Below are 24,264 nucleotides of genomic sequence, written 5' to 3' on the forward strand. Positions count from 1 at the left end.
AGGCATAGTTGCCTACTTTCCAGGAATGGCCGGGTAGCTCCCGAAAATCGAGTGGCGCTTATAATGTAAATCTGGCCCTCAGAACTTATCTAGTGCTGATGCATTATTAAAACAAAATATATCTACTATTAAAATTGACCCATAAAATGAAAACCATAGTTGTGTTTAATGGATGCACTGTTTGGAAAAATTTCTGCTCACAAGCTGATTATTCACCTGTACAAATATCTTATTAAAAGCGATTTATTGAGTGAATCAACAAATAATGTCAAACAAGAGAGCTGCAGCATCAAACCAAACAAAGCTCATAACTTTCAAAGAAAGGTAATGCTAGAAAAATATTTCTTTTCAAAGACAAACGCATTAAGCCACCTGAATACCAGTGGCATTTCTTGATACAATAGAGCTTTATATTTTTTTCTTCCCTTACCTGTATGGAAGTACTGTACAGTGTAGAAACCAACATATGATCTCTGTCTTCCTTCTTGTTTCAAAAAAGCTTAAGGATAGATGCAAAGAAGACAGCATTCCTGCCTGATTAAATGGATTAGCTACAGACTAGAACTAATCACTGTGGCCAATTCTTAATTCAGCCAAATGTGCATCATGTTGTGCCCCATTTTCCTTAAGGCACTTGTAAAAGAATGCCATTTGTATCTCTTCTGTCAATTACCTTTGCTTTGAGCCTTATTTATACAGATGTGCCTCGTACTTTTTGTATTGCTTCTTCACTTTGAACATGGCAAAAATAGAGAAGGAATTTTAAATATTCATATTTTGTTTTCTACTCTGTATTTTATGTGTGAAGAGAATATAAATAGTTTTGAAATGTAAATAGCAATTATTTTTTGAAATGCAAACTTTAACTACACACTACCTGTAATCTAATATTTACAGAACAAATTGTACATATCAAATTGATGTTATTGGAGCTCTTCAGCTTTAACCATGTTCCGGACAGAAGATTTGTTCTCAGGTCTAGAACTGTTTGTCATCCTAAGCCATGTTTGTTGTGTCATTCACCTCCCACCCACGCTCCACGTCCTAACCTCTGCTATATCCTATCAATATAATATAAATAAATGCGTCATCCATGTAATTAGAAATTGTCATGGAACCCTAGCAGAGGTAGAAACACATATATAATAAATGCCCAAACTGTGGCATCTGATAGCATCTGGTCTGTAGTGAATAATAACTCATATAAAGTGTTCTCTGTGGGACAAGAAATCTTACCCCCCTCCATACTTGACATAAGCCAATAACTCCCTATAGTAGTTTATGGGGTGAATTAAATTAGCCGCAATAAGATGCCTTTCCGAGGAATATGGCTTATCCTATGAATTTGTACCTGCGTGCAATCCTATTATCTGCGAGTTTTCGCGGGTGCGAATTCTTCACACGAATTTCCAGTGAAAAGTTTTTACCACCTCCTGAGTAGGTGAAAAGTTGTGCAAAACCCCTATTTTTTTTACTAAAAATCTTGGGACTTGGATCCACTAGGACACCCTCCTTAATGACTAATTAGACAAAAAGTTTTTTGAATTAGCTAAGTTTGGCCAATAATGACATCTCATTTTTTAAGGGAAAAAGTGCAGGAAAATGGGTTAATTGATGTCGGACAGGTATATGGGGGTGTTATATGAGTGGGACAGGTTTTGTTAAGATTGCAGGTGGTTGTTAGAGGCGTGTTTTTAAAGTTTTTTCTGTTTAAGTGACACAAATGTATACTTATAGGCATTTTTATGCACCCCCAATCTAAAAAGAACATGTATTTGCCCAAAAATCATTAGCTTTCTATCATTATTTTCCTGTTTTAGAAACATGCATATAATGGCCATTTGACTCATTTTAAGAACTCCAAATACTTTTATTACGGCACTAATACACTCTTTTATTGTTATCCTATATCAGTTTTGCTTTTTTTGGGTACAGAGAGATTTTTTAATTTTTACCTATACTTAACGCGGGTACCACCGTGAAAAATTATTGTATGAATGCCGCATCAAGTCTTTTGCAATATTGCGCAAAAAATGGGAAAATAAATTTCCCTATAGATTGTAAGCTTCCGAGCAGGGCCTTCCTACCTATATATCTGTCTGTTATTACCCAGTTTTGTTCTATTAATGTTTACAATTGTAAAGCGCAACAGAATATGCTGCGCTATATAAGAAACTGTTAATAAATAAATAATAGCCGCGATAAGCGAAAAATAACCCGCGATGGGTGCGATAACTTAACATGCATTAAGTTATCACATTATCGTGGCTAATTGAATCCCCCCTATGTCGTTTCCCACTTGCAGCGCTTCTTTGCAGCTTTGAGGCTGTATACTCCTACTCTCCTCTGTCTCCTTACCAGACACTCTTTATACTGGGATTGCAGAAGTATGTGCATGGTTATATATGTCACAGCATGCCTCATCCACCTGTCCTCCTAAAGTGTATGTGAGCCATAGAGGTGCTGGGATGGGGAATATTCAAAGGGTTAGGAGACAAGGTGATACGTTCATCTCTGCTGTCTCTAGAACTATGGGCCTGATTCAGACCCGCTCGCGAGCGCTGAAAGCTCGCAAGCGGGTCGATGGTGCCCTAGTGCGCATGCGCATGACGGAGGGAGCTCCGTCGTGCGCAATGCGCGAGACCCGCATAGCGACGGCCAGGTGTCACTATGGGTCTCGCACAAAAGGGGGCGTGCTGTCGATGGTGAGTGACAGCACGCCCCCTTTTTTGGGCGTGCCGGGGGCTTTGCTGCCCAGACGGAGGTGTTCCCATGGGAACGCCTACCATCTGGGTCCGGCCCCACTGACATCACTAGTGATGTCAGTGGGAGTACTTTTGGCTCTGATAGAGCCAAAAGCACTCATGGGCTTGCGGCAGCGAGACCCTACCGCAGAGTCTCGTCGCAAGGCCGATGGTCGCGATGGTCTTGACCATCGCGACCATCTTTTTGGCCGCTCGCATAAGCTGTGGGTGGTCACCCACAGCTATGTGAGCGGCCAGGAGGCCGCTCCAATTTTAGGTAGGAGGGCCCTGATTCAGAGCAAACGCTCTGGTCAGAGCGTTCGGCTCTGAATCAGGCCCTATGTCCCCTAAATTCATGCCCTCACCTTACTTTATGGTATGATTGACTCTTAAGACCATCCCTTAGTTGCAGGTTGGGGAGATGGTTAGTTGGCCATATAAGAATCTAAGAATCTTTAGAACTGCATAAATACTGAAGCGTGCACTGCTGAATCAGGACCTGAATCATTTTATTTTAGAACTGCAGAAATTGCCTAGAACTGTGCACTATTATACCCCCTGCTTACAATAATGCTTACAATGCTCATGTTTTTGGATATACCTTACCGTTTAGCTCATACTTCATCTCATACAGTTTTCAATCAACAAAACAATAAGCAATTATATTCATTATCATATTCAATTTAAAATATTTTTGGGCAAAGTCATATATTAGATAGCACTGACAAAAAAGAAATAAACAAAAAGTTTATTTCAAATTTGCCAACTATTTGCATTCTTTTCAAAATATGTTAAACTTGCCCAAGTAGAATCATTTCTTTTTTATTTAAGACTGTGTGCCATTTCAATTTCACAGACAAGCCGTTTTAACCTCACATGTTATTTTAACTGTTTGGTTTATATTGGTTAATTCAGTTTATTTCAGTTGTATTTTTCCATACTGTAAGTATAAACTTGTATGATTTTGTTATGCTTATTGCTGGAGTCAACTACTTTTTTACTTTTTGATCATGTGTGAGTACTCATATTGCACTATAGCTATAAAAAATATATTCAAGACTTCACTCTACTCAGAACAGTAGAGTGAATGAAACATAACATGCAATAAATACTTTGATATTATAATATATATGTATAATATTATAAACACATTAATGAATGAAGAAAAATTCTGGATACTCACTACTAGATATATTATTCGATTGAGCATCAAACGATGCATCAGTAGTGGACCGTCAGGTGTGTACAACCGATATGTCTGTGAACGTCATTCACATACATATCAGGTTAGCCCTGCAGCACAGCCGATGCAGATATATTGGTGCATCTGAATATGTGTATGGGTAATCTGCTGACTGAACACAGAAAAAAGGGATTTGCCCTCCAGCACACTGCAGCAAAATCAACAAAAAATACTTAAATCCTACATGATAATAGAGATTCAGAGGCATTTGCAAATATATGAATAAGCGCCAGGCCAATTGTCAAGGCTCCTCTATACTGGCATCCCTAACAATCTGCTGACTGCCCATACACTGGCTGCCGACACTGACATCACAACTGGATGGGCAAATTTAAATGCCAGCCCAGTTGTGATGCCTGACACAACATATCAGGCGGATGATTGGTAAGTGTGTATACAGTAGATTGGTAAGTGTGTATACAATAGATACTTAATCAGCTGCTTGGTCTGTGCAACGGAAAGTTGGCCGCAATGTCTTCAAAGTGTGTACCTGGCTTAAGATAAAAGGCTCTATTTTACAAACCGCAGACATTTCTTATGGAAGTATGTTAAAACTGCTATTTCTTGGACAGTAGTATACATTGAGCATGAATCAATATTTCCATTTGCATTTTCCTCGCATGTTAATACTCAAAAAATATTTAACGCTGTAAGCTATGTATTCTTTCAACATTTAAGGCTATATAATTGGACAATGTTATAAATATGTCAACATCATGTCAATTTATCAATAGAACTGACATTTACAAGATCTATTTAAGGACTAAAGAATATGACCAAATGAACTCTTTAGTAACCCATCTACAAAAGTTTACACTAAAGAAAGTGTAAATTTCATAGCCAACACAAACTGAAGAATCTCAGTCAATATCCTTTTTATTACTGTATACTAATTCCAATACTGTCCTGAAAAGAAAAGTTTAAAGATGCTCTGTTTGACACATACATATAGTACAGATACTATTTAGTTATCACTTAGTACATTATTTTGCTATATTTAAGAAACACATTGTTATTTTATTATTATTATTATTATTATTATTAGCATTATTATTATTATTATTATTATTATTATTATTAGCATTTATGATCTTGTGTTTTTAGTGTTGCTTTTATTGGTTTTTTTAACAAAAATATAGGTTTGGAGAAAATGTTTTGTAACAGTTAAGACAAAAATGTTTTAGTTCTAAAATACAAAAACCTGGAAACAATCCAGCTTTCATAAGATGACGAAAGATTTGGAAATACGATCTGTACATTTTGAGATATTGTACATGCTGATGTTTTCAGTCAGATGACTAAAGATAACGATAAAACTATACCAAGAATATGTAGACATGCTTGATTTTGAAATTACCTCAAAATGGCATCTTTAGTTCGATCATCTTAAAACAAATCTTAATTTAGTAGGATATTCTACTTTCTAAAAACAACCTACCATCAATCCATCAATCACTAAATGAATCAATTAGTCAATCAATTTTGTTGATGTACAACAAGTTTTAAAGCTTTGAAGGTTACGCACAGAATCCTAGGGTTTATGGAATATTCTCCTAATGTCTCATATAGAAATTCTGATTGTGGTGCTAACATCATTGTGCAGTAAATAATATTAGATATCAACTAAATTACTGATACTGAATTTAAGGATGCACAAATAGTAAAAGAGCACATTTAGTACAGTCTTAAACTGTCTAAGGGGCATATTTATTATTCAGTATTTGCGGCATATCCCCTGAAAACACCTGTAAATATTAAGTATCACCCAAATTTAACAAGGAGGGACTGCAGCAGATATCTACAATATTTGCTACCGTCCCTCCATTTCTGACAACAGCCAAAGCCTCATAGGTTTCTAAGGGGGCTGCAAAGCTATCAGATTTACTAAATTCCAGAATACAAAGCATTCCGGAGTTTGGCCCCAGCAGCTAACGTAATGTGAATATGGCATTAGCAGCTGTAGTTTATGGGCTACGGCAGGGAGACAGTTGCCCACGGAACCGTCACCGGCAATGGACGAAGCATGTGAGCATGTCCTAATCCCCATGTGACGCACCTCCTCTCTTTCAGCGGCATGGTATGACTTCATGACTTCACTTGCCAGGTCTCCAAAAAAAAAATAGCTTTATTGGATGGCGGTGGGTGGGAGGGGGGTGCAGTGTGATTGTGGGCAAGCCCCCCTCTCTGTCCGGGTCCAGGACTCCAGTCCAGGCAGTGTCCCCCTGATTGTGGCCCTGGTGAAACATCATTTGTTATTGCCACAAATTACGGCAATAGAAAATTCCGATTATCGGACCTAAAACCCAAAAACCAATACATATACCCCTAAAAATATCAAGCAGCTGTCAGCTGGCAGTAATCCATCAGCACTTGATAGACATTCAGTGTAAACATCAAGACCTAACTTAATGTAAAATATTCTCAATTTATTCTAGAAAATTTATAGAATACAGTGCATGTTTCAGTTATATTGTAGCTACCATATTTTACAGTATGTATTAATAAACAAATCCTATAATTAAAAATGATAAGAATATATTTCTAACAAGCAGCACACAGAAAATAGCAATAAGTGCCGTTTTAGTACCACAAAATAGAATTTACGTCATGAAATTATATGGATTTATCAATAGGCAAACCATTATCCAGGATAATAGGTGGTACTGATTGGATGATGGGTGTTCTATGGTTTATTAACATGTATTTAAATGGTGCCAACATACTTTGCAGCCATTTGCTTCCAACACGGGTACAATGAAGTCCCTGACTATGTCTCCAAATTGGCATGAGAAGTTTAAATGATCTGTTAGAGGTTAAAATTGGTCTTGCTCCGTGTCAATGCAAATTCAGCACTATGAATGTAAATATGCACACGTGTATTTTATATTTGGAACAGGCATTCCTGATTTCCAGTTTCTTTGAGGAGCTAGTGTAGTATATTATTTGAAAAATGAAAACATTCCAAATTAAAAATGAATGGGGCAATGCAAATGTATTATTAGGCCATGTTTTTTAAGGACATTTCCCTTGTGACATGAGCCTTTGAATTTTGTCTTCAAAACCACAATGATCATTTACATTATTTCAGAGATTAATGACCTCCAGTGTGTTCTTAAAGATGTTAATAATAACAACATAAGAAACAGTTTAATGGGTCTATAGAAATGATTAAAGGTAAATGCAATACATCATGATCATGGGTTGAACTAGCAAACTGTGGCCACCCATTCTGCTTTGAAATGTGTCTGAACTGAGAGAAGGTCTGATGCCCCTTCACCCCCAACCATCTGGATATCCACATTGTGAATACTACCTTACCAGAGAAGGCAGAAGCTTCTGGTGTGTTCACATATGGAGCAAACCTGTGAATGCTTCCAAGCTGTATTAAATTACTAAACATTTTCTGTCAATCTTTGTATATCCATGATGGATTTATATGGTTCATGATTAATTTAACTCAATGATGTTGATGAATATTTCAGTTTATGTTCCAATGACAGCAATTTTTTTCCCTTCAAACAATTCTTTTGAAGTAATCAGACATATTGGTAGCATGAAATTTGACCTCCATGATACATTGATTTTCAGTGTTTCCAAGTTAATATTTTTAGGAAAATGTCAATTTAGTATCCATTCTTTTTATTGTTACTCGGGGCAATGCAAATGACAGAATTAGCTTTATATTTGCTAAAGTCCATACTTCATTTGTGTTTGCAAGCTTCCAATTACAAGAGCCTATAGGAGAATGAATGTATGGTGTTTTACGCATTTCAGCAAATTTTCCTTATTTAGATGTCAACACACCTCTAGATCTGGTTGTTTAGCCCTTAATTTAATTCAGCTTCAGTTATTAAATAGTTTAGGCCACCAAGTAATTGAGCTGAAGTAATAAATTTGAATTGAAGTACTGTAAAGAGAACATTTTGTGTTTCAGTATCCTTAAGGGTCCAATACAGGTTGAGTCTCCCATATCCAAATATTCTGAAATACGGAATTTTTTGGGCATGACTGAGATAATGAAACCTTTGATTTTTGATGGTTCAATGTACACAAACTTTGTCTAAGCCACAAATTATTTAAAATATTGTATAAAATTACCTTCAGGCTGTGGGTATAAGGTGTATATCAAACATAAATGAAATTAATTTTTGTTCACAAACTTTGTTTGAACCACAAAATTATTGAATATATTGTATAAAATTACCTGCAGGCTGTGTGTATAAGGTGTATATAACACATAAATGCATTCTGTGTGTATATTTGGGTCCTAATCCCAAGATATTTCATTATGGTATGCAATTATTCCAAAATACGGAATATTCCGTTATCCAAAATACCCCTGGTCCCAAGCATTTGGATATAGGAGACTCAACCTGTATATGCAAATAAAAAAAACACAGTGGCCTGGAGTTGGAACAAAAAAATGTTTGACATTTGAGATATTGCCAATATTTCAAGCCAGGTGATTTTAAAGGCAAAATATATTATTTGCCAATGTTTAGGTATAATATATGCTTAGTGACAGATGGTAATGATTTCAAGATTTATGAAGAACCAAAAATAAACCTCTGTTCTAGTAACTGTAGTAATTATTGTACTTTCAACAAGAGATTATGGATTTAGATTTATTAAAGTGGGCAGTTAAATGGAAATTAGCAACATTAATAAGCAAACCAATTATTTTACTTTAAATATGTGTAGATAAATGATAATAGGTGTATGTAGATTGTTCTGAAGTTGGATGAATATGATTTTTTGTGACCATTTTTTGAAAAAAGAATTATTCTTTTCACCAAGTTAAAAGAATATGGCTAAATGTATTCTTCAATTTCTATTCATTTTTTTTTAAAGTGGCTTTAGATAAAGTGATATAGTTAACATAGATGTATGAATCACAGCAACTGCTCTACTTATCATTACAGTGAAGTTTTACATTATTTTTTAATTCCCTAATTATAATTTGTACTTACATACAGTAATTACATAATGTATAAGCCATGCAAGGTTTCATTACTAATTAACTGATTCTACTGTTTAATTATTTACAACAGTCAATTAAGTTTATGGTTGTCAATTTAATAAGTAATTTTAGGGTGTAAAGCATAATTTACTGTAAGGTATAAATTATACTATGATAATGAACGAAAAATATGTATAAAAAACATTTTGATAATCATTTTACTGTGGCTTGGAGGAATACTTCCCCCAGAGGCTATTCCTTCTAGGCTTTATGTTTAACTAGGGTGCCCTACCCTGTTGTATCCACCATAGCTTCATAGCCCATAATTTCGTTCTCCACTTGCCAATAACCACTAAAGCCATAATACTATGCAATTGTCAGCTGATTAGTTGGTGCCACCTAACTGATAAAGAACTCCAGTTACCAAGACCATTAGGTCTAAGACTACTAATTCTGATGATGTATTTGTTCATTTGTACATATAAATATGAGGAAAATCTTAATAAAGACTGAAAAGTTTGATCTTTGTTATAGCTAGCTGCTCAATTTATTTTGCATTACAAAGTTCATGGAGTGCCATCACACTTCTTTGGACTATCACCAATTTATCTCATGTAGGGGAGATATATATATATATATATATATATATATACACAGAAAAAACGGCACTCCTGAATAAATTGAAACACCAGAGTGTTTATTAAAAATGTATACAATGTACAGCTTACAGCAACGTTTTGGTTAACTGTGTGCCCTTTCTCAAGCTTAGTATGTAGCGGAAGGTACCCAGGCCATTTAATTGTGCTGGGGAGAGATAGATAGAGAGAGAGAGAGAGAGAGAGAGAGAGAGAGAGAGAGATGCGACACAGACTTGACAGATGGTTGGGCTTTAGTAAAAACTGGATAAGGGTTCCTGGGGTTATGGATGGAGCATGAGGGTGGCCTCCATCCATTAGGCCCATTCTGGGTCTTCAGTCTCAGAACAGCCTACTTAGTAATTGCACGTGTAAGGGGCTAAAAAGGTGTGTCAGGGTTTTTACTCATGGTCTCACTACCTGGGGAAACAGGTAGCAGGCTTGTTAAGAGACATTGTAATTTACTGACTGTGAGTACTGTGCATATGACTATGTTTGTGGTAGGGTCTTTAGGTCCAACCACTTGTGAGAGGCAGAACCTGTGTGTTTAGTTAGAGCCCAGACAGGTTAGGATTTTGTTTTATGTTTTTATTTACTTCTTCTACAATAAACTAACTTCGGCTAATTTCACGGAATCCATGGACTGCTGTGCTATGCTGTTTCCTGGCTGCTGTGTGTTTGGAAGTGCCTATCCCTACATTGAGCCCCTCACTATATATATATATATATATATATATATATATTTCATAGGTAAAGTTAAACAATCCTTCTGAGGTTTTACATTCCAGACTTAAAAGTTCTGACCCAAGTGGGGTCACTACTGGGGGCACTGCATAAGGGACACTTCTGGGGGTACTGTGTATGGGGCATTACTGGGGTACTGTGTAAGGGGCACTACTGTGGCACTGCATAAGGGGCACTATTACTGGGGTCACTATATAAGGGGCACTACTTGGGTACTGCATAAGGGGCACTACTGGGTGCACTGCATAAGGGGCACTAATGGGGTACTGTGTAAGGGGCACTACTGGGGGCACAACATAAAGGGCACTACTGGGGGCACTACTACAAGGGGCATTGCATAACAGGCACTATTACTGGGGTCACTGTATAAGGGACATTACTGGGGTACTGCATAAAGGGCACTAATGGGGGCACTGCATAAAGGGCACTACTACAGTGGGCACTGCATAAAGGGCACTACTACTGGGAGCACTGCATAAAAGGCACTACTACTGGGGGCATTGCAAAAGGGACACACTACTGGGGAAATGCATAAGAGACACTACTAAAGGCTACTGCTGCTGGGGGAATTGCATAAGGGGCACTGCTACTGGGAGAATTGCATAAAGGACACTACTACAGTGGGCATTGCATAAGGGGCACTACTACTGGGGGCATTGCATAAGGGACACTACTACTGGGAGCATTACCGTGCATATGGAATGGAGTGTTCCCAGAGTGACAAGAAATGGTGGCGTGTAATGTTGAGATGCCCCCATTTTCAGTGGCCATGCCCCTTGGGGAATGTGGCCACGCCCAGATTGGGGGTGCACCATTTTTTATCTTCACCTGGGTGTTAAATTCAGAGAGAAGGCTTTGAGCAAGCCTACTTCCACAGAAGATCTGCGGTTAGTTCTTCAAGATGTTTGGAACAGCCTACCTGCCGAGTTCCTTCAAAAACTGTGTGCAAGTGTACCTAGATGAATTGATGCTGTTTTGAAGGCAAAGGGTGGACACACCAAATATTGATTTGATTTAGATTTTTCTCATGTTCATTGACTTTTGCATAGTACTGTGTGTGTGTATATATATATATATATATATATATATATATATATATAAAATGTATTTAATTCAAGAGTATTGTATCAATTTAACACTTTGCGTTCCCTCCCAGTATATGTATATATAAATATATAAAAGGAAGAAGTCCTACTAATGCGCATGAAGTCTTTTGATTGAAATGTCCAGAAATGATCTATTCAGGTATATATGTAGCGCAGCTGCATCCCAGGTCCAAGCCATGAAGTGATAGATTCTAGAGGTAAGCAAGTTGAAAGGAGAGCGCACTCGTGATTATGTGAAAAATAACAATTTTACTTATAACATTTGCTCACATACATCAAAGTTTAAAACATAAAACTCCACCATGGACAGTCCTCCGGATCCTGGTGTAATCGACAGGCCACGCTGCAGACAGCAATTCAGCGGACCACCGCCGGTTCTGGGAATACCGGATGACGTCACACGTCCACGTCATTAAGTCACGCCCAACATGTTTTGTCACTTGATGACCCCCCTCTGGCGAAGTCATCAAGTGACAAAACATGTTTGGCATGGCTTACTGACGTGGACATGTGACATCATCCGGTATTCCCAGAACCGGCGGTGGTCCGCTGAATTGCTGTCTGCAGCGTGGCCTGTCGATTACACCAGGATCCGGAGGAACATCCATAAAGGAGTTTAATGTTTTAAACTTTGATGTACGTGAACAAATGTTATGAGTAAAAGTGTTATTTTTCACATAATCACGACTGCGCTCTCCTTTCAACTTGCTTACCTCTAATATATATATATATAGATAGATATATATATATATATATATATATATACACATATACACACCATCACTGTGGAAGCACTCAGGATCGCAAACAACAGAAAGCAGTGGCTCTGTATCACAAATATTTCAATGTAATAATATTTTCCTCAGGGTGCTCACAAACAAATAAACACAAACATCAAAATACCTTTCACCAGGTGTGTGGTGTCCATGCTCTGGAGGTCCCTTCCAGTCAAACGACACTACGGGTGGAATCTTGTGTTAGCTGACGTTACACAAATCTAGATAACCTAGCAGCAACAAACAGAGGTTTGGGAACTGTTACATTGATCTAGCACAGGTAAGCATAAATAAAATAGTATCAATACTCGACAACAATTAATATAACAATGTATTAACTTGAGAGCTGTTTGTGAGCACCTAGTCATTCAATTACAACCTCCTTTATTTTAAATCATAAATTTCTCAGCAGTCAAACCTGGGATTTGACACCAGGACCTCACACATTGCAGTCAGACATCTTACACATGGAGCTATTTGCTCCTACTTTAGTGTTGCTACAGGGCATTGAATGTGTGACTGCACACTACATATATATGCTTAGCTGCAATGATTTCATCTGTCAATTACACCTAGCTTCATATAGTTAGACATACAAACCTTCCAATGCAATAGTGCAGAGGTACCCAAACTTTTTTAAATCATGGCACCCTAAAGTATCAGCATTGTTTTTAACGCACCCCTAAACTAAACGTTTGTTATTGAGAAATTCAGAAAAAATGTAGTGAAGTAGTAAAAGTGAAGTAAATTGTGCTTATCTGTCATACTTAGGGTCAGTTATGTGATGGGGACAGGTTTGAGCTTCTGTTTGTTCACATATTTACATTACATTGCCCATATATAATTTGATTTGGTGCTGGACCACCAACCTGAGGCACCCCTACAAGTGTCCCGAAGCACCCCAGGGTGCCACAGCGCACAGCTTGGGAACCACTGCAATAGTGTATAGCTCCATGTGTAAGGTGTCTGACTGTAATGTACAGTATGAGGTCAAGTCCTGGGTATGACATTACTGAGCAATTAGTGTGTTAACTAAAGGATAATGTAACTGAAGGTGCACATATCCTCCAGTACTTATAGGGCCTGGCTGTCTGCCTGACACAGCAGAACATCGGACGCTGACAGTGTGCTGATCTTTAGGACGGCAAACTGTTTCCTACTCGCAGACAGACATCTGTGAATAAGAAACAGTTCACATGAGAGATCATTGACATGCTGTACCCCCCACCCCCAAGTAAATATGAATAAAACCTGTGCACTTTAGGTTATTAATGCAGTGATGGCCATGGTTTTCACATATTACTGCTATAACCTTGACCAAAATTTATATGATCAGTTTGATCAATATAATGGTTAACTAATTAATATCCTTTTTTTTTTCTCCTGTTTTAACTTAGATCATGTTTTGGAACTCTACCATGTTCAGTGGCATGCTGAATCATGTGCACATAATGAAACCAAAGGACCAGAGAAAGCAATAACACAAGTAAGTTAAGTGTAACGGACATATCGATGCTACAAGAATATGGGTTACAGTTAAATTTTAAAGGGCATTATGTATTGTGTATCAAAAGGTGCATCAGCTGAGTTACCATCCAGTCATATGGTTTAACACCCACGTTATCACACTCCTCTTATTTTAAACATTTTACCAGGAATTCTATACCTCTGCTGCCTCTAGTAAGGCCGACCAGACAACCCCTTGAATAACAGCAATTTGTATTTTAGATGCATTTCAAACAATTCACTTTCAATGCTAATTTAAGAATTAAAAATATTATTTTATGCATTTTTGTAAAAATTGTAATTACATTAGTTTGCAATAAGCTGCTTGTTAGTATCATAACATATCCTGTAATAGAGTGTTCAGTATTGAAATGGGAAAAGACCAGCAAACATGATAATAAGAAGCTGGATGTGAATAACACTCCCTTTTTTATACAGTATGCTGTAGAGGCGTTGCTAGTGTATCCTAAGCTGGCCTTTTATGCCGGCTCTAATACCCAGTTGTTTTGCATGGATAAACATTTACATTCATACAATACTACACCCCAGCTATCATCACGTCATGGGAATTTTGCTTTCTGTTAGAACTAAGTTGCTTTGATGCAGCGCAGCCCAGGTGATTCATAACATACAGCTGAAACAGACAGCCAGAAAGCATTTTAGTAGCCACCCACAGAGTAAACAAGTCTTGTCTGTGTACAGTACAATACTGTACTATCATATAATAATGCAAAGTAAATACTACGATTTTTCAAACAATAAAAGTTCAATCAATTTGTCAAAAATGTTTTGTAGTCAGTGTTGGCAAATATTTTTTTTACTATGTAGCTGAATGATTGCAGCAAGGAATACGTCTAAAAATAAGTCTGTTAAGGTCACTAGTCTGTATATTAGAAATAGTTGTTCATATATATCTATTTACTTTATGCTTTGCATGGCATAAAATAGCCAACAAATATTTTGAACACATAAAATGCTGGTATGCAGACAAGAAAGAACAGGTGTTAGTCCCATGTGAGCCTACTCCCTTTTGTATGAGAAATAGCTGAGTATCACATATATACTAAGCCTTGGATTTAGATAAAGTGAATGGAGATAAAGTACCAGCCAATCAGCTCCTAACTGCCATGTCACAGGCTGTGTTTGAAAAATGGCAGTCAGGAGCTGATTGACTGGTACCTTATCTCCGTTCACTTTATCTTCTCCAAGGCTTAGTAATTAGACCCCATCATTTTTAGATTTCTATACTTAAATACTGGGCAACCCATGAACACATGGATTTTACAAGAAAATAGAAGTGAAATCCTGGGTGAAATATAAGTATTTCTATTTATTATGTCTCTGGTCTGTCATCCTTTTTTTTAACATCCATATATAAAGATGGTTAGTCTTTCTAAACATATATGGATTCTGTCCTGTAGGAAGTATATGAAAATATGTGTAAATGGAATTTGCCCTCTGTTTCTGGAGATTTTTATGTTGGACTGATTTGGGAATTTTGTAAGTTAAGCAGTGAAGGGACACTTTCTTATTCATCATTTAAGCAAAAGATAACTGTAATAGGATTACTCTGGTCACAGGAAAGATTTAGAGGTTCATTTACTAAGTACCAGGTTCTAAAACCAATTGTGCTTATGTCCAAAATTTAAAAGGGCAATCCTTTTAATAGCTGTGTTTTGTTAGGGAAATTTGGGGCATAAACATGATCATTGTAATAAATAATATAATGTGTGTGCTAAATATCATAAAGATATTTGACTTAATTTTAACTTACCAGAACATTAATAAAAGCACTTCTACTGAAGTGACCTGAATTTTGCTATCAAAATAATTCTCCCATAGTACTGTACATTATACCATATATGTTTTTCTGTGTAACATATAGATTTTTTTCAAGCTAAACTTAAGTGAGTTTTATGAAATCAATAGCATGTGTACTATCAGTACAACAAATATGTATAGTATCTAACTTTGTTATCTGTTTCCAATTATGATTCATATCCAATTTTCTTACCTAGGATCATCACATTATACTACCAGCTTTAATGTTTTCATGCAAATATAAAGTTACAATACATCCAGCCAGATCTAAAGGCCATTTAAAGGCTGAAAGTATTTTCTTCACAACTCCTCCCTGTTCAGCGCTGAAAGGCAAAAACCACAAACACATTAACTGTCCAACTGAAGGAGGTAAGAACAAGTTTGGCCATGCATTTGGGGAAAATAAAGATCTAAGGTTTATATTCTGTGTAATGGCAAGCTGCTGTTTTTGACTTACATGTAATTTTGTTTAATTAAGAGAGATATCAATGTAAACAGTGTTTACATTGATATAATGTAAACACGGTTTTCCCAGATTAGTACAAGGCATACTTGCCAACATTTGCAAGCCCCTCTCCAGGAGAGGAAGTTCCAGGTGGGCATGCTGAAGGCATGGTGCATCAAATAGCATCATCACAACCCTGCCCTGTTCCATTTTGATGTGAATCAGGCTTCTTGCCCCACCCACTTTACCTGGAAAGCTCTGGGATTTGAGAGACTTGTACACTTTCCCCAAGGACAGGAGACTATGCCCCAAGTGTAATTTTGTTTGTAGATAGTGGCTGATACACTTATTAACAGGGCTATTTTAAAGACCTGTTACTTATACACAGTGGAGGTAGCCATTTTGTTGGAGAGCACAGTTCACTAGGAACCAATCACATCATTGATGCATGTGACAGTTTGCATATTGTTTTGCCACTGTCTAATATCTGAACCGTGTGAGGCCAACGGGTGTCCTGCAAAGATTATAATGTATTTTTTGATGATGATTTGAGTGGTCCAGTTTTCTGTGTAAAAATATGGGACCTCAAAAATAATGGAAGGTAAGAACAATACTGTTATTATGTTTGGATGTCTTCACTGAATTTACTCAAAAATTGCAATCATGTTGGTCAGGTTATGTTAGATTCTACTTTATTACATTTCCAATTATGCTGAATCAGCCTGGTTTGTGTCATTAAGATGGAATGCAAGGGTGTGGCCATCTTGACCTTATTTTTGCGCTGCCAGGTTGTCTCATTAGGTTGGCGACTTTGTAATGACATGCATAAGTCAGAAGTAATTTAATGTTCTGGGAGAATTGGGACCCACTTAAAAATCTTGCATTCAGCCGACTAGCTGGACAGAACTGTCTCAGCTAATCTACACAGTTATCTAGAAAAGGGCTTCATGGTGAGAGAGGCTGCTGAAAAATACATAAACTAATTACATATTTGTGCTGCCTGATTCTAATTTAAATTCTTTATTCAACCTTTAGTTTGAAAAAAAAAAAACACCTGGCTTTGCCCAAAGTGCGTTTTTGTTTCACAAAAAAAACTAATGTAACTTTGATGTTCTTGGAATAGATTCCCTTATATCATAATGGAATGTCATCTCTTTAAGGTAGAGCTTTTTGGGTCAATCAAGTTACTTTTATTACAAAACAATTCCAATTGATGTTTAAAAACTTAAAGGCTCAGAACAAATAGAGACTTTCTTTGTGTTTGGCGAGGTGTTGAAGTTCAGTTAGCAGTCTCTCATAGCTCTGTTGCTTTTACAGAGATTTAGCATTGAAGTTTACTGTAATTCAGTGAAATGTTTGTGAAGTCCTGCCAGATATTGGAAAAGGCTTTCATTGTTGGCATATCTGCTCTTAGTCAACAATGTTTCAGGAGGAGTTAACACATTTTCAAAATGCATTTGAGGGACTTTCAACATTTTGCTTGTCTTACAAAAACAACAGGAATGGCAGAGAGCAAATAAATCTGGCAGATCACTGACTTTAAACAGCAAGCTTCCAATTTACAATTTTTGTATGGATTAACCTGGTTATTTTAGCGTGAGCTATTGACTAAGCGTGGTCCTTTTTACATAGATGTGGGAAAGTCAGTGGCATTGGGTGTCATGATTGCACAGTATATAATATTACTCTCTGGGATTCACTAATATGAAACAGTTTCTGTTGATAAAAATATAATTTTTCTATACACTTCTCACTTTCAGAACCTAGTGATTGTAATTTACCATAGGAAAATTTAACTACAATTTGAGCTGAGTGCAGTTTAAGCTTGGGTTCTAGGGTTCTATAGGTAATGGTTCCTATTTGTTGAATAAGATACACAGCCCTCAAAGTGAGCACGATATATAACTTAGTGGGCAAGTATCAGGAAATGAAATCTCTTATGTAGGGAAACCATGGAGCTACAAGTGAGACCTGTCTCAGGGGCCCCCACCTATCAGAACTAATAGCTTCATCTGATATGAAAACGGCTTTTATATATCATTTATGCAGAATTTATCAATGCTGGCAATAGGGAAGACCTGACATATGCACAATTAAAAAAAATAATAATAATAAATTACATTTTAAGCCCTATATTTCTATCTTATCTTACATAACATGCATGTACAGTAGCTGGCATCACTATGCGTGAGAGGGGTTGGGTATGGGATGCCGGCAGTCGGGATCCCGGCTGTCAGAATCCCAACACTGGCATCACAACAGGGCTAGCATACCGACACTTGTTGTTCAGTGTGCTTACCCTCTCCCTACCCTAACCCTCCCTCTTTGGTGCCTAACCCTAACCTCCCCCTCCCCGTACCTTAAACCTAACCCTCCCCCTTAGTGCCTAACCCTAACCCTCCCCCTTAGTGCCTTACCCTAACCCTCCCCCTAGTGCCTAACCTTAATCCTCCCCTAGTGCCTATCCCTAAACCTAACTCTAGCCCTCTCCCCCACCCTGCTACTTACCTTCGGTATCCCGGTGGTCGGGATAATATCAGCGCTGACATCGTGGCCGCCGGGATACTGACTGTGTCATGCATGGGAGATCTAACCAATTAATGTTTAGGATAACTCTTCCGATTTCAATAACTGGGGTACAGCATCACAGAAAAGTATGTCATTTTTGCTAGATTTACTAGTTTTAACCTGTGCAATGCACTTGAAATAAAAATTGCCTTGATGTCACTATTACTAACATTAATTTATAAGTCACCACAAGTGTTCCCTAGTGCAGAACAGAGGGAATGCAACTGACAATATGTTCAGACTTGTACATCAAGTTAAGAGTTTCACATAAACACATAATTACAGTGTGCCAGTGGCATAGTTATGTAGAGAAGACAAACTGAAGAAGGACCTTTTCCTACAATCTAAAGGGAATATGAGTGTACACATTAGGGAGAAAATAGTTAGAAGAGGGAAGAGACTAAAGTTTTAAGAGAACAATTGAAGTCTGACAGCGTATAGAAGGGCATTTCAGAGGATGGGAACAGCCCATTAAAAATCCAGAATACAAGAGTGGGAATAGTTAATAAGAGAGAAGGTGAGGTGGCAGAGTGAAGAGGGTGGAGGTAGTGTGTAAGGAAATTACACTTCAGATGTAGGGAGGAGTGGTGAGGTTGAGAGCTTTGCAGGTGAGGGAGCGAAGCTCCAACTTTATTCTGATTGGTAGAGAGAGTGAGTGGAGTGATGGCAGAAACAAGCAGTAAAGATAGAGCATCCAGAGATAAAATGAGGAAGGCAGAAGAGATACGGATAGACTAAAGAGAAGCAAGACAGGTGTTAGGAATGCCAGAAAGGAGTTGATTACAGTAATATTAGCGAGATGTGATGAGGGCTTGAATTAGAGTTTTAGTAACTTGTAGGATGAGGAACCACCTGGTTCTGGAAATATAATGTGGAGATGGAAATGGGGAGAAAAAGATCGTCGGGAGAAAAAGAAACAGTAGAGCCAATAGTGACACACAGACATCTGACTTGGGGCCTGATTCAGAGTTGGGAATAGAGTGAGATATCTCTCTCAACTGATCATCTTGGTGAAACCATGCTGCACTGCAGGTGGGGCAGATTTAAAATGTGCAAATAGATTTAGATTTGGGAGGAGTGTGTCCAAACTGACATCTAAATTGTAGAGTAATAATAAAGCTGTGCAGTATTTTTGGGCTACATGCAAAAGCAGCCAGTATTTACCCCACATGAAAAAAAAAATTATGTATTTACACCCCTTGCATTGCAGCATGGTTTGTCCAGGTTCACAGTTAAGTGCTATCTCTCTCTATTCCCAACTCTGAATCAGGCCCTTGGTGAGCAGAGAAGAGAGAGACTTTATCAACGGAGAGGGAGAGAGTGGGAAAGAAGGGGAACTATGCTGGTGTACTGTGCTTTTCAAGGGGAAGCCATATCTATCTACAAAAACCAATGAGAAATTATGTAGGGTCCATGAAACCTTTAATGATTACTTGTTAATTCTACAAACACATAGAATACCTGTGAAATCTCTCATGAGGATTTTTTCTGTTGCTATTGAAGAAGAACTATTTTGGATTATACAGGTATGGATGGTTTTGGACTTATTTAAAAAAATATTTAAAAAGAGAATTAAAATCATGTAACTTGGACCTGTTTTTGTTCCTATAGCATTATTAGCATCAATAATAGTAATTTCCAGTCAATTTTGACCACCTCACAGCACCTGAAAACAAAAGGGAGGGACTTTAATGCAATTCAAAATATGTGAGATTTTGATTTTAGATCCGAGTTCCGAACTAGGCAAGAAGACCCAAGTCGGGACTCCATGCTACTTGGAACCCCAAAGTTTAGGTGTGTTTGGTTTTCAGCAAAATTTAATCGCTCATCTATTGTACTATACTTTGTTCTTTTTGGGTTTCTGAAAATAAATACTGTATAATGGGTTTATGAAAAAAGATCCCACAAATGTACATGTAAACGTGCACATTAGTTTTACTAAGTCGTGAAGCATATGTAGTAAATCAGCCACCAACATTTTAGTGGCCTCTGATCTTTGCTTTTGGAGTAATTTACTTTGGGTTATATTGCCAGGATTAGTAGCTGTGTATATATTTGGCACCCATAAGGAAAGGATACAAAGAGCCGTATTCAATTTGAGCCGAGCCGCGATACTTTTTCACCTCCCGGACTTTTCGCCTACTTCGCCTGTTGTGCAGGCGGAAAAGTATCGCGCGCGTGCCCGCGTATCCCCGTATTCAATTTGAAAGTACGCGAAAACGGGACCCAGCGAAACTTAAATAAGCAGAAAGTACTGTCAGATTTGGGGAAAACAGCCTGACACCCCCAAAAGATGCTCTGACATGGGGGTTCCCTATGGTACCCCCCAATTTGGCTTGCTGAAGGTATTTGGAGTTTTTAAACGGGCTCAATAGCTGCTAAATAGCATTTTTCTATACGTTGTGCAGAATAGTATTCTGGAGTATTTTTTGCAGAAAATAATTTATCCCAGCAAATTTGGGGTACTTGAAAATGGGGACCAGCATATTTAAAAGTTGCTAAAGTGAAGTTGAAAAAAATCGTGAAAAATCCACCTGCCGCAAACATCTGCAATCAAAAAAACACTTATACTTGGGGACCCCTCCAGAGTCAAGTTTGCTACTTTTTAACTTCGTACCCCAATTTTTTTTTTCGCTCCTTTTTCAAAGTGATATTTGGGGTGTCCTTAATATTTTTTTTATTTTTTGACACAGTTTACCTTTGGGGGACTGCTTGAAGGCTGCAAGGGGGTTCCCGCAATGTTGCACCTCAAAACCACAATTCTGCACTTTTTTCCGCCTGCTATTCATAGGCGAAACTTTTTTGCCTGGTACATTACATTTTCAAATTGATACGGGGTAAAACCAAAACAGGCGAAAATGACGTCATCGGCGAAAAGTTTGCGCCAAAAACACGCGAAAACGGTTTTTCGCTCCAAATTGAATACGGGCCAAAGAGTAATCTCATGGTCATACATATCTTGTGTGTTTTCCAATAGATTATATTTGGTAAGAAACCACATGTGAAATCACATATGTCATATACAAACCAACTATTGTGTAAATGTAGGGACAAAACCAATCATTAAAATAATGAAATTGTCTAATGGGCACTATAGCATCTTTTTACTGTGTGATTTGCATTGAAAAGGAGCAAGGCATACATTGTATGAGCAAAGGGCAGAATGGACACAATTATTCATTACACCTACATGACTGCTGTAGAAACAGTAATACAGGTTGAGTCTCCCATATTCAAAATGCTTGGGACCAGGGGTAGTTTGGATAATGGAATATTCCGTATTTTGGAATATTTGCATATCATAATGAAATATCTTGGGAATGGGACCCAAATATACACACAGAATGCATTTATGTGTTATATACACCTTATACACACAGCCTGCAGGTCATTCTATACAATATATTCAATAATTTCGTGGCTCAAGCAAAGTGTGTGTACAGAAATGAAATTCATTTATGTTTCATATACACCTTGTACACACTTCCTGAAGGTAATTTTATACAATATTTGTAATAATTTGTGGCTTAGACAAAGTTTGTGTACATTGAACCATCAAAAATCAAAGGTTTTATAATCTCAGTCATGCCAAAATAATTCCGTATTTCGGAATATTCCGTATTTCGGAATATTTGGATATGGGAGACTTAACCTGTAACAGTTTTTGAAAGTCTATTATTACTATAGAATTGCTGTACAATTATAATCATATTAGTATGTCATAAGGCTACTTTGCATATGTCTCTACTCTGAGTGACATGGACTTAATATTGCTTGTAGTAAAGATGTAATGTGTCTGTTGCAATTGTTGTAACCTGTCTAGTTGTGCTTTAATGCTATGTTTTATGCCTGCACAATTTTTGAACATCTCATAAACATCTATTTTTTTCTCCTGTTAAACCTTCAGAATAGACTATAAAATGCCATCCGTAGAAATGTTTATATTCATACTAAGCTAAAACAAACTCAGTCTATATATAAATTATTATTAAGTACCTCCATTCTCTCTTAGAATTAGTATACTGAATTAATTTAGACTGCATGTGAACTAGGTCAGCAAAACCACTCTTAAATACATTAATACTGTATTTTGCTCTTGAAACAAGCTAATCTTATGTTGTGATTTCATGTTGTTATGTATCAATTCATTAATTTGCAGCCGTTTTCAGAGGCTTTCAACGCTACTTGCAATCTTTTTTTCTCTTATATATTGTGTAGTATGGGGGTCATTCAGACCCGTTCGCGAGCAAAGGACGCTCGCAAACGGGTCGATGTTGCCCCACTGCGCATGCGTACAACGGAGGGAGCTCCGTCGTGCGCATGCGCGAGACCCGGATAGCGATGGCCTCTCCGTCGCTCCGGGTCTCGCACCAAAGGGGGCGTGCTGTCGATGTTGATTGACAGCATGCCCCCTTTGGTGGGCGTGCCGGGGGCGTGACTGCCAGACGGAGGCGTTCCCATGGGAATGCCTACCGTCTGAGTCCGGCCCCACTGACATCAGTAATGATGTCAGTGGGAGTGATTTTGGCTCTGATAGAGCCAAAATCACTCCTGGGCTTGTGGCAGCGAGACCCTACCGCAGGGTCTCGTCGCAAGCCCGATGGTCGCGATGGTCTTTGACCATCGCGACCATCAACATGGACGCTCGCTATAGCTGTGGGTGGTAACCCACAGCTATACGAGCATCCATGAGGTCGCTCCAAAAACAGGTAGGAGGGCCCTGATTCAGAGCGAGCGCTCTGGTCAGAGCGTTCAGCTCTGAATCAGGCCCTATGTCTCTGTGTGTCTTTATCTTTTTTACTTATTAAAGTTGTAAAAATATGCTAACAAGACACACAAGAAATCGAAATTTGCTGACTTCAGTGAAAAGATTAAATATCTGGAATAATAATTTTAGTTATAATACATGTGTGTTGTGAAGCTACATCCTTGTGTTTTTGATGACCACAGAACCCGTAGGTGACTTCTAATAATTTATAGCAGATAGTTCATGTCAGCTTTGAACAAGCTTTATTCTACCATCATGTGTCTTCTTATAGACACTCTTCTTGAGAAAGACGCAGCACAGTACATCAAAACGCTTTGATAGAGGTGTCTTTTTACTTGTATACCAATTTTGACCTGCATTATCACTGTATTGATATACCCGGGTTCTATCTTCTGCTGTGGATTATATGTTTTTCATATATGGCACAGATGGTGTAATGGTTAGCGTTACTGCCTCAAACTAAGGTTGTGTGTTCAATTCCCACCACGGCCCTAACTGTGTGGAGTTTGTATATTCTCCCTGTGCTTGCGTTGGTTTCCTTCGGGTACTCCGGTTTCCTCCCACACTCCAAAAATATAATGGTAGGTTAATTGGCTCCAAATATAAAAATGAACCCTAGTGTGTATGTGTGTGCGCATGTGATAGGGAATATAGATTGTAAGATCCACTGGGGCAGGGACTGATGTGAATTCGCCAACTATTCTCTGTAAAGCGCTGCGGAATATGTGTGCGCTATATATAAATAACTGGTAATAAATAAGTAAATAAATATGATATGCATGTCCATTCCCTTTTAATACATTTATTTAATTGAATTATGTCCACTTTCTGATTCCCCTTTTTTTCTTGTTCTGGTTATATATATATATAGGATTGAGAATATTGACATATATATGTAGAATCTTGATGAAGACGCAAAGAAACCTTAATGTGTACATACTCCATTTA

At 37.8% G+C, this 24,264-nt stretch overlaps 1 protein-coding gene across 1 annotated transcript in view; it reads left to right on the plus strand.

Annotated features, from left to right (window-relative positions):
* Nucleotides 1–24,264, plus strand: part of ANOS1 (anosmin 1) — a 210,873-nt gene that overhangs the window by 170,698 nt on the left and 15,911 nt on the right. Inside the window, exons 10-11 of the mRNA XM_088451532.1 lie at nucleotides 13,606–13,694; nucleotides 15,733–15,904. Of these exons, the coding sequence (XP_088307658.1) occupies nucleotides 13,606–13,694; nucleotides 15,733–15,904 (261 nt within the window). The remainder of the gene's footprint in view (nucleotides 1–13,605; nucleotides 13,695–15,732; nucleotides 15,905–24,264) is intronic.

Source organism: Taudactylus pleione, unplaced genomic scaffold (genome assembly GCF_031769625.1).
Source record: "Taudactylus pleione unplaced genomic scaffold, aTauple2 ptg000026l, whole genome shotgun sequence".
NCBI classification, from domain to species: Eukaryota; Metazoa; Chordata; class Amphibia; order Anura; family Myobatrachidae; genus Taudactylus; species Taudactylus pleione.